The sequence below is a fragment of the Herpailurus yagouaroundi genome, unplaced genomic scaffold, assembly GCF_014898765.1.
Source record: "Herpailurus yagouaroundi ecotype Mexico unplaced genomic scaffold, PumYag 200, whole genome shotgun sequence".
Lineage (NCBI taxonomy): Eukaryota > Metazoa > Chordata > Mammalia > Carnivora > Felidae > Herpailurus > Herpailurus yagouaroundi.
The window spans coordinates 88,848-103,852 of record NW_024412431.1 but is presented as its reverse complement, the minus strand read 5'-3'; the positions used below and the strand labels follow the sequence as shown (position 1 = coordinate 103,852).

Below are 15,005 nucleotides of genomic sequence, written 5' to 3'. Positions count from 1 at the left end.
GATTGTATTTCCAAAGTTGGTGGAGACAACGTCTTCCATGCTATATACCCTTCATTTTATGAATTTGTACTCCTTCCAGCAAGCAGTGGTACCGATGTTCCCTTCTCTAGAATCTGAGCCTGCTGGGACTCTGGGAATGGTACTAGGTCATAAAGATACCATGCACCCCCTCCCTGTTCTCTTGAGATGCTCATTCTTGGGGCTTAGCTGCCATCTGTGAGGAAGCCCAACCAGCCATGAAAAAGGAGCCGACCTGGAGAAGAACCAAGACCTCCAGCCCACAGCCCTGGTGGAGCAGCCAGCCCACGGCCAGCAGCAGATGCCAGCCTTGTGCGTATGCTGCCTTTAAAGTGGATCCTCTAGCCCCCACTTAAGCCAACTCAGCTCACACTGCACGGAACAGAGACCAGCCATACTCACTGAACTCAACTCAAATGGCAGATACATTTATGAACAAAATAAATGACTGTCATTGATTTTGACACATTCAGTTTTGATGTCTAAGTTTGATGCAGTGAAGTATCTCCCCAGGAGTAGATAATGAAGAATTACTTGCAAAGGAGTTGAGGGACCCATACAATTGAGTTGTCATGGTGCCATGGGGAGGCCCAGCTCAAGTCTCCTCCAGCCCTGGTCACGTCGCCTAAACACTTGCTATGTACTTGTCATGCAAACACAACCTCAAGGCACGTCTCTTACAGCTCCTCCCAGAAAACTGTACTTCTAGACAGAAATCTGGAGCTGCTCCTGGACATCAAGATCAGATCACAGGAATGTTCACTCCACCTTTGTTTGAGGTAGTAAAACATTAGAAACAACTGATAACTGATGATGAAAACTGGAGTTGACATAAAGAATAAGGTAATGTGCTCCTTCATTCAACAAATATCTATCGAATACTCACCATGTCTTAGGCACCAAACCGGAGACAAAGGCATAAAGGGGATGAAATCCTTGCTGTAGTATCCATTATTCTCTAGATGGGGAATATTGATTTCAACCCAAAATGAAAAACCGGGGTCTATCAGGACTACTGTAGCTTGCCAAATGACCCATGAGCTGTAACTCACAGATAAGGAAGGATTTGAGTGCTCCCTGGATACCATAACAATAGAAATGAATAACCTTATTCAGCACCCAGTGAACTGGAGCTCATGGGCCAAATCCAGCCCACCACGTGTTGGTATAAATAAAGTTTCATTGGAACAAACACATCCATTCATTTGTGTATCATCTTTGGCTGCTTTCGCACTACAACTGGAGTATTGAGTGGTCATGACAGAGATCACACAGCTTGCAACCTCCAAAATATTTACTATTTGGCCCTTTGTATTAAGAAGTTCAATGATCCCTGGTCTTAGGCAGAGGTACAATCAGGTCTTGACTGTCAAGGGGAGAATTGGGATATAAACACACCGAAATACATACACAGAATGTCGCTCATTCTGGGGATTATTTCAATTTACATTACATATGTAAGTAGTGGCTCTTGGGAGCATACATGTGCCTAGCACACTACGTACTTCATTGCACTTAATTTTCCCAGCTATCCTTGGAGGTCGGTACTCTTATACGCTCATTCTGCAGATGGAAACATTGAGGCCTAGAGAGGGTAAATACGTTTCCCCAACGTATTTACCCTCTAGAGTGTGGCACAACTAGAGTGTGGCAAAGAGTTGACTTGGTTCAGAAACTGCTGTGAGAGTTGGAAAGACTGGGTTTGGAGGCCAGTCCAACCACACAGCCGTGAACAGGTCATCCCAGCACTCCAAGCCTCAGTGTCCTCGTCTGTACAGTGGAGATCATCAGGATGCCTACACTCAATTTAATGTAAAAATGCATGTAAATCCCTTCATTGGGGGCCTGGTGCTCAGCGAATGTTAAAAATTCTTGTTTCTTCATGGAGAGACAACCAAAAGATTTCCCAAAATGAAATCAGTGGTTATTTCTGGATATTGACAAATGGCACTATGTTTACTTTTATTTTCATCCTTATGCTCGTTTCAAATGGTTGGGATTTTTAGTGAGCAGGAATCCTCGTCATCATAGAAAAAGAAAGATAAAAAGGGGCAGGGCAGGAGAGAGGGGGAAAATAATGTTTGGGACACAGAAAAAGTGCCTACATCCACTGCCCAGCCAGCTTCCACCTGACTATCCTGCAAAATGGCAGAGGGTTTTAAGGAGGGGGTGCTCACCTTTGCATGTTACTTCTGGGCCCCGGAACCGCATCAGTCCATTGCTCGACAGGAAGCCTCCTTTGCAAGTGCAGTAGTAGCTGTCCAAAGTGTTGGTGCAGGTTGCATAAGCTGGGCACACGGTGGTATCTTCACATTCATTCACACCTGGGCAGCGCAAAAGGAAGTGTGTGGGTTAGAGCCCTGGGGCGGGCATCGGGGACAGCCAGCATGAAAGGGTGAAGGGGACTGTTGTGGGCTGACATGTACCCCAAAAAATGTGCTGAAGCCCTAAATCCTGGTCCCTGAGAATGTGACCTGATTTGGAGATAGGGTCTCTGAAAATGTAATTAAGACCAAAGAGAGCGTGAGATCCTCTTGGAGTTGGGTGGTCTGTAATCTGATAGGATTGGTGTACTTACAAGAAGAGGAGAAGAGAGGCACAGACAGACTCAGGGAAAACACGACGTGGCAACAGAGGCACACACTGGAGTGATCTGCCTTCAAACTAAGCAATACCGAGGATTGCCAGCCACCCCAGAAGCTGGGAAAGAGGCACAGAACAAACTCTCCCTTGGAGCCTTCAGAGAAAGCATGGCTCCATGGACACCTTGATTCAGACTTCTGGCCCCTAGAATGGTGAGACAATAGATTTCTGTTGTTTTGAGCCCCCTGGTTTGTGGTAACCTGTTACAGCAGTCCTGAGAAACTGCTCAGCATGTCAAGGACCTTGTAGACCCTAGACTCCTCCTGTTCCAAGTGCAGTTCCCGGGCCAGGAGCATCAACACTGCCTGGGAGTTTGATGGAAACGCAGCATCTCGGGCCCCTGCCCCAGAACTGATGAACCAGAACCTGCATTTTAGCAAGACCCCTGGGCCATCGGGGTGCATGTGAGAGTGTGAGAAGCACCGATGTTGACACTTGGCTACTCCAGGTGTGGTCCTTGGACCAAGAGCAGCTGCCTCACCTACATCCTGGATCTGGAAAAAGAAGATGCTGATTCTGCAGGTCTAGGAAGGAGCCCGAGAGTTTGTACTTTTCACAAGCCCCTGAATGATGCTGATGCTGCTGGTCCTTGGACCAGCAGCACCAGGAGCATCAGGGCTCTAGCCAGAAGTGTTTGAGAGTCAAAATTTCAGCCTTTGGAGCACAGAAGACCTGGGTAAAGCTCCAGCAGTGAACCTCCAAGTGGACAATGGCAGCTGTCCTCCCAGAGCTTTTAGTAACACAACCATCCTGTTAAAGATTGCATTTGCAGGGTCTCCTGCAGCTCATGTGACTCAATTCTGCCCATGGGCATGTGCGCGGAAGTGATATGTGCATCATTTGGCCATGTTCTTGAGAAGAATAAACACGTCGGGGAGCCTTGGTGGCTCAGTCGGTTGAGGGTCCAACTTCAGCTCAGATCATGATCTTAAAGCTCTGTGCTAACAGCTCAGAGCCTGGAGCCTGCTTCAGATTCTGTGTCTTCCTCTCTCTGCCCCTCCCCCTGCTTGTGCTCTACTTCTTTGTCTCTCTCTCTCGAAAATAAATGTAAAAAAAAAAAAAAAAGAATAGGCAGACTGTCCCCTTGGGCAGGAACATGGGCAGAGTGGGCTGATCTGCCCTTAACCCTGAGGATGATGGCTTGGGAAACCACCACGCCAAGGAATGGAGAGGCAACAAGGTGGAATGATCTCCTAGACCAGGCAGCCTGGTCACTCCGTCCCATCTATAAGTTAGAGATCTACAAGAAGAATAAACTTCTAAGAAATAAATGTCTAAGTTGTTTGGTTACTATGGAAGCGGTCAAAACTACATCCTAGCCAGTCCAGCTCTGGGACAAGTGATTTCACCTCTCTGTACCTCAGTTTACCTGTTTAGCCCTCACCCTCACTTTCAGTGGGTCCCCAAGCCCTGTTGGTTCTGTATCCAAATAGCATTTCATATGTACCCACTTTTCTCCATCGCCACAGCTGTTCTCGGTACAGATCCTCCTCCGGCTTCTACGTCCCTTCGTCCTCTCTTGTCCCCTGCAATCTCTTCTCCACATAGTAGTCACCTCTGAATGCAGATTTGATTATCTACCCCCACCTCTGCCTACAGTGCTCCCTGTTGCACTCAGAATTAAAATCCAAATCACTTAAACAGGACCCACAGAGCCCCAGTGACCACACCCAACCACATCTTTAAACCACATCTCGTGTTACTCTCCATTTCTAGACTTCCCACCACAGGGCCTTTACACATTCTATACCCTTTGCCTCTGCTTTGCCTGGCCAGCTCCTACTCATTCTTCATGTCTTGCTTAAGTGTCATTTCCCCCCAAAAAGCCTCCACTGTGCTCTGTGCTCCCACATAGCTTTTCGTGCTCCGTCTTTATGACACACGTCATAATTATAGTCGCTTATTTGTATGGTTAGTTTTCTAGTAGTCATTTCCCCCACCGCACTGTGAGCTCCAGAACAACAAGCCAGAGGTGGAGGCAGGCTTCTAGGAGATTGTGAAGAAACTTATTCGATACTGTCATTCCTGTGGTCAGCAGAATAATGGCCCCTCTAAAGATGACCACATCCCTTTTTTAAAATTTAATTTAATTTAAATTTTTTTTAATGTACATCCAAGTTAGTTAGCATCTAGTGCAACAATGATTTCAGGAGTAGATTCCTTAATGCCCCTTACCCATTTAGCCCATCCCCCCTCCCACAACCCCTCCAGCAACCCTCAGTTTGTTCTCCATATTTAAGAGTCTCTTCTGTTTTGTCCCCCTCCGTTTTTAGATTATTTTTGCTTCCCTTTCCCTATGTTCATCTGTTTTGTATCTTAAAGTCCTCATGAGCGAAGTCCTATGATATTTGTTTTTCTCTGACTAATATTGCTTAGCATAATACCCTCTAGTTCCATCCATATAGTTGCAAATGGCAAGATTTCATTCTTTTTGATTGCCCAGCAATACTCCATCGTACATATACACCACATCTTCTTTATCCATTCATCCGTCGATGGACATTTGGGCTCTTTCCATAATTTGACTATTGTTGATAGTGCTGCTATCAATATTGGGGTGCATGTGCCTTGACCACATCCTTTTTTTTAAATGCTTATTGTCAGGATGTCCCTGGAACCACAGTGGAGGGCACGGCCATCTTGCCAGTGGAAAATTTCCAACAGAAAGCCCCAAGCAGCGCGCCAGAATGAATTGAAGGTCAACAAGTCACCGAGTGACAGCACAACCTGGTGTGAAAAAGGCCCACCGGGACCTAAACCCAGAACTGCTGCAGCTTAAAAACCCTACCCCACCACACCCGGGCGCGACTTCCCTGACTCCTCTCTCTCTCTCTCCCTGAGTCACAGAACCTCGCCCAAGACCTTAGTTCCCAAATAAAGCCTTTGACTGCTAAAATTTTTTAGCTTCTGACTCATATCTTTACCCTGCCCTACGCCTGACCTTAACATTTATTTACTGTTTTTGAGAGAGAGAGAGAAAGAGAGTGAGAACAGAGGAAGGGTATAGAGAGAGGGAGACAGAGAATCTGAAGCAGGCTCGACACTGACAGCAGAGAGCCTGATGTGGGGCTCGAACTAATGAACCGTGACATCATGACCTCAGCTGAAGTTGGACATCCAACCAACTCACACAGGTGGTCACACAGGCGCCCTCAGAGATGACCACGTCTTAATCCCCAGAACCTATGCTATGTGGCAAGAGAGAACTAAGGATTCCAATGGAATTAGCTGATCCCGAGATGAAGAGGAAACTGGATTACCCAGATGGGGTCAATGTAATCACAAAGGTCCTTAAACCAGAAACATGAAGCCAAGAGAGGCAAAAAGTGATACAATATGAGAAAGACTTGGCCAGTCATTGCCAGCTTTGAAGATGGAGGAAGAGGGACCCAAGCCAAGGAATCCAAGCGGCCTCTAGAAGCTGGAAAAGGCAAAAAGACACAGTCTGCTCTAGAACCCCCAGAATGGAACTCATCCCTGCTCACACCTTGATGTTAGCCAACTGGGACCCATTTTGGACTTCTGACCTCCAGATCTGTAAGGTAAAGTTTGTGGTAATTTGTTATAGCCGCCATACGAAACTAATACAATTCCCATTATACAGATGTGGAAAACTGAGTCTCAGTGAGGTTAAGTAACTTGTTCAAGGACACACTGCTGGTGACTGGCATCCCTGGGCCTGTCAAAACCTGAAGTGAGTGATTTTCACTGCTGCCACCCAAGAAGAGGTAGATCTGGCTGGAAATGGAATCAATGTTCAGGCAATTTCTACGACCATTCTTTGAAAAAAAAAACCTTTGTAATTGGTTCTTTTAAATCCGTTTCCCTGATGGACTTTGAGCTCCTGGAAGGCAGGGATTTATGTCTGTCTCATTCACTGCTGTGTGCTGAGTGCCTACAACAGAGCCTGGCACACAGTCGGTGCTCAACAACGAAGACCTCACTGAGAAAGTAACACTGGAATAAAGGCCAGGGGGAGGTGAGTAAGATACGTACGAAGGTGCTTAGGGCAGAGGAAACCGCAAATGCATGAAGGACCCAGGGGCAGGACCACAGCTGGTGATTTTGTGGAATTACAGGGAGGTCGTGTGGTTGGAGCAGAGTGCACAGGGGGAAAGGGGAGGCGTGGACATGGCCAGGTCGGCTAAGATCGGCTAGACGACTATCACACCCCAGCTTTCTATCAGAGAGCGACGGGAGCCATGGCGGAGTCTGAGCACAGACAGCACACGGCAGGACTGAGGTTTTAACAGGATCCTCTGGTCGGAAGATGAACGGTAGAGGGGCAGAGGCAGGATGACCAGGGAGGAGTCACCGCGCCCGTCCAGGTGAGCGAGGATGGTGGGTGCCACCCGGCTGAGAGCAGAGGCAGCATGAGATTTGGGGTTTGCTCAGAGGTGACGTCAGCAGGACTTGCCAGTGCGTTGGATGCAGGATGTGAAAGACAGAGATGAGTGGAAGGTAATGCCAACACCGGTTGATCTGTAGGGTGGGGAAACGCTTTATAAAGGGCCCCCACAACTTCGAGGGATGGTTCAGTCAGGCTCTTCACTTCCTACAACGTGCCTTGTTTACATCCCTTCCCTGCACGGCCCCTCAATTGTATCTCTTTTCTTACTAACAGCTTCCTCTTTCATCTGTAGAGGCAGCGTTGTCCTTTGCGGACTGCCCATTATCACTTGCGGTCTCTCATCTGAACTTCCCATTACCCTCTTCCTCTGGCTCAATTGCTCACAACTCAAACCTGCCCTAAACCAGAACCACAGCCCAGGTGACTGGGCACCTGGCAGCCTCCCCAGCTCATCTCCTGCCTTGTCCCGTCAGCCGTGCTCACCTTTGCTCAGCTTCCCAAATGCTCTCCGGGCTCAGGACTTGTGCACATCACCCCGAAGGTTGTGGGACTTGCCAGCCTCCCTAGTCGCATGAACCAATTCCTTATAATGGATCTTTACCTATCTGCATCCATCGTATTGTTTCTGTTCTCTGGACAACTCTGACAAATGCAAACCACCTGCTGTATGTCAGGCACTATTCTAGGCACTATGTATTGAGCCCTTGTGTGGGACAAGACGCACAAAATTCCTCACCTGCCACTAAGCTGATCATCTGGAGCGGTGAGGGCAAGGGATACGATGTCAAAACTAGGGTAGTCACTGAGAAGATGACACATGGGCTGAAAATAGAGAAGGGAGGGAGGGAACCATGTGTTTATGTAGGGCAAGAATATCCCAAACAGAGGGCACAGCTCATGCAAAGGTCCTGGGGCAGGACTGGGCCTGGGGTATTGGAGGGACAGTAAGGAGGTGTGTATGGCTGGAGGGGAGCGAGTGAGGGGGAGTGAGGGACGAGGGCAGGGCAGGGTGGGAATGAGGCAGCTCCTATAGTGAGTTGGGGGCCTCAGGGAGGACTTGGGCTTTTATCCCAGGGAGGTGGGAGCCCTGGAGGGCTGTGGGCAGAGGACGGCGGGACCTGACTTGGGTCCTCTGCTGGCCTCTGCAAAGCCAAGAAGCCAGGAGACCAGAGAAGAGGCCCCTCCAAAAATCCACCTGAGACAGATACGTGCTCCTCAGTCACGAACACAACAACTTAACAGACGATCACTTAATCAACCCAAGCATGAAATGAGACTCCAAGCGGCAAAAAGACTTCCAAAAATGTAACTAGAGCTTCTGTTTCCTTGGTGCCTCCCAAGCACCAGGCCCCTTCCGTGCATTTTCTGCAGACCCCATAATACTCCTTCCAGGTGGGGGAACTTTCCTGGTGTTAGCACTCAAAGCCCAGAGTCCCAGGAACCCCCTTCCTGGTCTGAGGCAACCCAGGACAGTTGGTCACCCTACTTGAAGGTAAACATTAGGACTCCATTCTACAGATGCGCAAACTGATGCCCAAGAGAATTTGTGTAGCCTCCCCTGGGTCACAGAATGCAAAAAAAAAAAAAAAAAAAAGTAAAGTGGAACAAATAGAATGAAAGAAGTTTGACAGTGTGTCCAGGGATCCTGGTCGTTGCCCTGACTGTGCCTCTGCTCACTGTACCAGCTTTGGCCCAGCCAGTCAGAACCAGATAATTCGTGTTTCCCTGAGAAGAGGGAGGGCTGACATAGTTGAGCACCTGCTATGTTCCAGGTACCAATTAAGACTCATCGAAACCCAGTCGTATTCACCACCCCCCCCCGCCCCGTTTTCATGGAAACTGAAGTCTCAGGGGATTTACTGCGATACCCGAGTGCCGGAACCAAGATTCGATCCCAGGAAATGTGACCCCAGAGCCCACCTCTTAACGATCGCGCATGGAGCTGAACCCTCACAACCATCCCATTACATTGGGTGAGGGTCGTCGCCATACCCATTCATCAGATGACAAAACTGAGACCTGGCGGTGCTTGCCCAAGGTCTAATTGCCTTCCGTCTGGGGGAGTCTCTTACAACACGCGTGCCCTACCACCCAGCCTGCAGGCAGAGGAACAAGAAGCCATCGGCTCCCTTTGAAAGTGGCCGTGAGCCAGCCAGTGTCTGTATTTCTGTGAATGACAGTGATTCAGAGGCAAGTTACGAAAGCAGCAGTAGGTACGTGAAGGGGAAAACCCAGTCTCTTCCTGGGCATTCACCTACATCAGCGCGTGACTTCTTCCTATCTTGCCAGGTCAGGAGGGGGTAGGACAGTGGCCGCTCTTGGAACCCCCCCATCTGCGTTACTGGGTTGGCATACCTATCCCCCAGCTGTTTCACTGGCTCGGAGGCGATGACCGGCAGACAGATGCTGGAGTGTGACAGCAAGCCTCCCCTGTGCCTCTGAGCAGGTGACCCTCTGGGGTGCACTTCACCCTGCAGGGCTGCCTGTGGGAGCAGGCTGTGGCTGAGGCACTCCCAAAACACCTTCCGTGTGGCTCTGTCTCTGCTCTGTCCTGCTTTCCTCGCTGCCCTGCAAGTGTCTCCAGACTGCCCTCCCTCAAGAAATCACCCACACAAGAATCCTCTCATCAGGCTCTGCTTCTACAGACACTGGCCAAAAGAGACGGCAACCCTAATTTTGGTACATTTTTGTTTTGTTTACATCTTTTTTCTAAGAAGGCAATAATTGCTTGCAAAGGAAAACCTTGGGGCGCCTGGGTGGCTCAGTCAGTTAAGCATCCAACCTCGGCTCAGGTCACGATCATCTCACGGTTCATGGGGACAATGCTGTTGTATTATTACTTGCTTTTTCACTTAGGGTAGGTCTTGCAAACCAACAGAAGCAAGATTTGTCACGTATGGGAGCTGGGTGATGAGTACGTGGGAGTTTGTTTTACTACTTCCCCTACCTTTGAAGCTTTAAATGTTTCTATAATAAAAATTGGGAGAAGAATATGTTGGGGGCAACTTTCCAAGTCAGTCCATACAGACCCGACTCATGCTTTTGAACAGCTGTGTATTTTGCACTGTGTCCATGGGCTGTAACTGTGCCACAGGTGGCTTGGAGGCTAAACATCAAGCAGATGCTCCACACTCTCCTTTCCAAGGTACGGATCTGCCACGGCAGTGACAGCGGCCCAACCACCAACTACATTTCCCGGCTCACCTCGTGTCCAGGCATCGTCATATGACCGTGAACAAATATAGTATGCATCATTGCCAGAGCTGGGTTTTTATAAAGTGGGTGTGCATTTCCATTGTTCCTTTTCGCTCCTTCCACAGTCTGCAAAAGACTCTAAGGCCTCAGCGTGGCTGAGCCACAAGGCAGAAGGAGTCTGGGTCTCTGAATTACAGCTTGGAGGAAAGCCACCCACGGACCAGAAATATTTGCACTGGATTCTTTTAAAAAAATTTTTTTTATGTTTATTTATTTTTGAAGGAGAGAGAGACAGAGCATGAGTAGGGGAGGGGCAGAGAGAGGGAGACACAGAATCCAAAGCAGACTCCAGGCTCTGAGCTGTCAGCACAGAGCCTGATGCGGGGCTTGAACCCACAAACCACGAGATCATGACCTGAGCCAGAGTCGGAGGCTTAACCCACTGAGCCACCCAGGTGCCCCATATTGGATTCTTAAACAAACAAAAATTAAATTTCTTTGTATTAAGCCACGGACAGTTTTGGGTTTGTTACAGTAGCTAGGGTTACTCTAACAAACACAACATTTTATCCAACTAGTCCCCTTGTGTAAACATTGTTTATTCCAAGTTGTTACCAGAATAGCATAAGTGCACATCCCAGAGTCTATGGTGAGGTATCTCTGTACGTTGTATGAATATCTCTTTGGAATAAATTTCTGGATTAGGAATTGCTGTGTCAAAGTGTATATGCATTTAAAGTTTTTTAATGTTTATTTTTGAGTCAGGGAGAGAGAGAGAGAGAGAGAGAATGTGAGTGAGTGAGGGGCAGAGAGAGAGGGAGACACAGAATCTGAAACAGGCTCCGGGCTCCGAGCTGTCAGCACAGAGCGTGATGAGGGGCTCGAACTCCCAAACCGTGAGATCATGACCTGAGCCAAAGTCAGACGTTTAACCAACTGAGCCACCCAGGCACCCCAAAGCGTATATGCATTTTTATAATGTTTTATCAAGTATGATAGGAGAAAAGCACAAATATCTTAAGTGTGTGCTCTGATGAACTATCGCAAAGTTAACATCCCTGTGTTTATGCATTTTTAATCCCAATAGTGCCTAGTTTTCTCAAATATTAAGCCTTTTGAATTCCCACCTACAAATTCCTTGTACATGCCTCGACTATAACACCTCTCACATTCTCTATGTGGGGCACACATTCATTCTTTTATTTATCTACCCAACTTGCCTGCACTGTATCGGGCCTGGGCTAGGTCCCCAAGCTGTGGAGATTAATACAATGACTTCCTCACTAGCCAAGGGCTTTCTGGAATCAATAATAATGATGATTTTTTTTTAATTTTTTTTAACCTTTATTTATTTTTGAGACAGAGAGAGACAGAGCATGAATGGGGGAGGGTCAGCGAGAGGGAGACACAGAATCCGAAGCAGGCTCCAGGCTCTGAGCTGTCAGCACAGAGCCCGACATGGGGCTCGAACTCACGGACCGCGAGATCATGACCTGAGCCGAAGTCGGACGCCCAACCGACTGAGCCACCCAGGCGCCCCAATGATGATTTATTTTTAATTAATGTGACCCTTTTGGAAATATATTTCCACTTACACGGATGTGAACCCACTCCCCCAACACATTCTGCCACAGGATTTCATCTTGTTCAGGAAAAAGTTAAGGTGTCTTAGCAGCAGACACACAATGAAAGCAAAACAGTAATGTTCATTTTAATTACCAAACTGGATGTTTGGGTTCGCCACAAGACGATAGTCTTGGAAGAAAACCGTATAAGACGAATGAGTTTGGGGATCTACTATGTAGTGTGGTGACTCTAGGTAACAATACTGTATTACAGGGGCACCTGGGTGATTCTGTCAGTTAAGCAAGTGTCCAGCTTCAGCTCAGATGTCGGTTCGTGAGTCTGAGTCCGAGCCCCGTATCCATCTCTCTGCTGACAGCACAGAGCCCACCTTGGATCCTCTCTCTCTGCCCCTCCCCTGCTCACACACACGTGTCCACGCTCTCCCAAAAATAAACGAGCATTTAAAAAGAAAACAATACCAACCATGCTTGGTTAGCTGCTATGAGTACGTCTTAAATACCTTCACACAAAAAGGAATGGTAATCATGTGAGGTGCAAAGATGTTACTGGATACTATGGCGGTAATCACTTCTCAATATATGTGGTTATCAAGTCAACACATGTGCACCTTAAACTCGCACAGATTGCTATATGTCGATCATAACTCAATAAAAATATTTGGCAGTAGTCAGGTTTGGAGGGCTGGAAGGTAGCGCTTTCATTAAGCCGCGGTGTAAGGCAAATACCTATCACAAGGGAAGAGAAAAAACTATGGGAAACTCATAAAGAGAGGAGATGAGAAGGACCCACCAGGAGCCCTTCTCCCCTTGCCACCTCACCTCAGAAGATTCTACATAGGAATGGGTGGATTTAGGACTATCAAGGCTAGGGGCTGATTTCTCCCAACAAGAGCTGGGTGGAGTTTCCCAGTCTAGAAGAGAAGCTTGCTTTCTGAGGCTGTCACATCCAACAAGGCATGAGAGCCAAAGATTAGAAGCTGCAGAGGGAAGTAGGTGGTAGGTTGCTCTAAGGAAAATCTTCTTGTGTCCTGTAGCCTGAACACAGAAGGCAGAAGCTCTTGCACGGACCCCTGGGGAATGCAAAGCTGTTGAGAGGGCTACTAGGCAAGCAAGATGGAGCCATCCTCTACCAGTAGACAAAACACCCCATCCAGAGTCCACCCTTAACAGCCACAAGATCCTACAAGTTGCCCCTATACCAACACCCAGCCGCCATGTTGGGAGGACCAAGAGAAGGGTAGGACATTTGCAAGATTAGCTATTTGTACAACATAGACTGAGTTTCCCAAATAAGGCGGAGCCAGGAAACTGAGACACTGAGGACACTACAAACTGGCAATACTTGTCCTCTCCATCCAGCAGGAGCTTAGGTGGAAGAAGGGGAGACTTAACACATTTTAAAAATGCATTCTCAGGGCGCCTGGGTGGCTCAGTCTGTTGAGCGTCTGACTTCGGTTCAGGTCATGATCTCACGGTTCATGGGTTCAAGCCCCGCATGGGGCTCTGTGCTGACAGCTTGGAGCCTGGATCCTGCTCCAGATTCTGTGTCTCCCTCTCTCTCTGCCCCTCCCTCGCTCATGCTCTGTCTCTCTTTCTCTCTCAAAAATAAATAAACATTCAAAAAAATTATTTAAAAAATGCATTCCCACCACACCACCATTTATGAAGCTCTTGTCACACGTACCAGGTGGTTAACTGAGCTTCACTTAATTTAAAGCTTAAAAGTGATTTAACCTTCACTTTTGATTTAAGCTTCACAATATCCCTGTAGACAGGAACCCTTGCTATCTGTATTTCACAGTTGAGGAACATGACAATCAGAGAGGTTTTGTGTGTTATCTGAAGTCACACAGTGAATGCAAGGCCACATAGGTAAGAGCCTAGAGCAGGATCCAGGAGACCTGGGTATTATTTACCTGTTTCTCTGCCACTAAGTAGCTCCCAGCAAGTGTTAGCTGCAGCTCAAACTCCTGAGACAGAAGGGTCTCCTCCCCAGAAAACACCCTCCCACACATTGAGCATATGGATTCTCTTTGACCAACTCACCAATTGTCGCGGAACTTGTTGAGAGAATACGTGAGCTGTATAAACCACAACACCCTATAAACAAAGAAAAGAAGAATACCATGAACCATCAAGAAGCAATGTAGGCTCAACCTGAAAAAGTACTACAGGTTTGATGAACCTAGATGAGAGATCCACCTGCGTGACAAACGTACAATATTTCATATAACGTTCACAGAAGCAATTCCTGCTTTTTTGCACTTTATGGTTTTTATTTTGTTTGTATCGTCTTAATTTTCTTTTCTTTTTTAAAAAAAAATTTTACATTTATTTATTTTTGAGAGACAGAGAGAGACAGAGCACAAGCAGGGGAGGGACAGAGAGAGAGGAAGACACATAATCTGAAGCAGGCTCCAGGCTCTGAGCTGTCAGCACAGAGCCCGATGTGGGGCTTGAACTCACAAACCGTGAGATCATGACCCAAACCAAAGTCAGGTGCTCAACTGACTGAGCCACCCAGGCACCCCTTAATTTTCTTATCAATGACAAGAAAAGTTCCAGCTGATTTTCAAAAACATACACTAAGATATGTATTCTCAAACAAAAAAAATGACATCTTTTCCCCCCCCACCCCCCACCAAGTAGGCAAAACTTGGTTCTTGGGGAGAGATGGGGAAAAAAATCTTACTTTTTGGCATAAGACATATATAGAAATGATACATATAATACATAAATATATGTACAGTATATCTGTAGCATTAAAATGGCATGGGTGGTCAGGTGGTTAGTTTTTTAAAAATTACCTGGAGGCACCTGGATAGCTCAGTCAGTTGAATGTCCAACTCTCAATTTCAACTCAGGTCATGATCTCAAGGTTTGTGAGTTTGAGCCCTGTGTCGGCTCTGTGCTGACAGTGTAGAGCCTGCTTAGGATTCTCTCTCTCTCTCTCTCTCTCTCTCTCTCTCTCTCTCTGCCCCTCCCCTGTGCTCTCTCTCTCTCTCAAAAATAAACAAAAAAAATAGCTAAAAGGCAGTGCAGCCCCCCAGCACTTAGCTCTTTTCCAACATTACAACCCCCACGACCATCACTCTCTCAACCCACTACCACTAACCCCACCACCAATGACGTCATCACCACTTTTGCTGATTAACTTCATTGCCGAATAACAGGCACCAGAGCTAATACAAGGGCCGACAGGCCAAAGCAAC

General features: G+C 47.4%; 1 protein-coding gene across 1 annotated transcript in view; it reads right to left on the bottom strand.

Moving 5' to 3' along the window:
• ADGRE1 (adhesion G protein-coupled receptor E1) overlaps positions 1-15,005 on the bottom strand; it is a 61,544-nt gene that overhangs the window by 45,111 nt on the left and 1,428 nt on the right. The window contains exons 2-3 of the mRNA XM_040449678.1: positions 13,840-13,893; positions 2,196-2,342 (exon numbers count right to left, since the gene is read on the bottom strand). Coding sequence (XP_040305612.1) covers positions 2,196-2,342; positions 13,840-13,893 — 201 coding nt within the window. The remainder of the gene's footprint in view (positions 1-2,195; positions 2,343-13,839; positions 13,894-15,005) is intronic.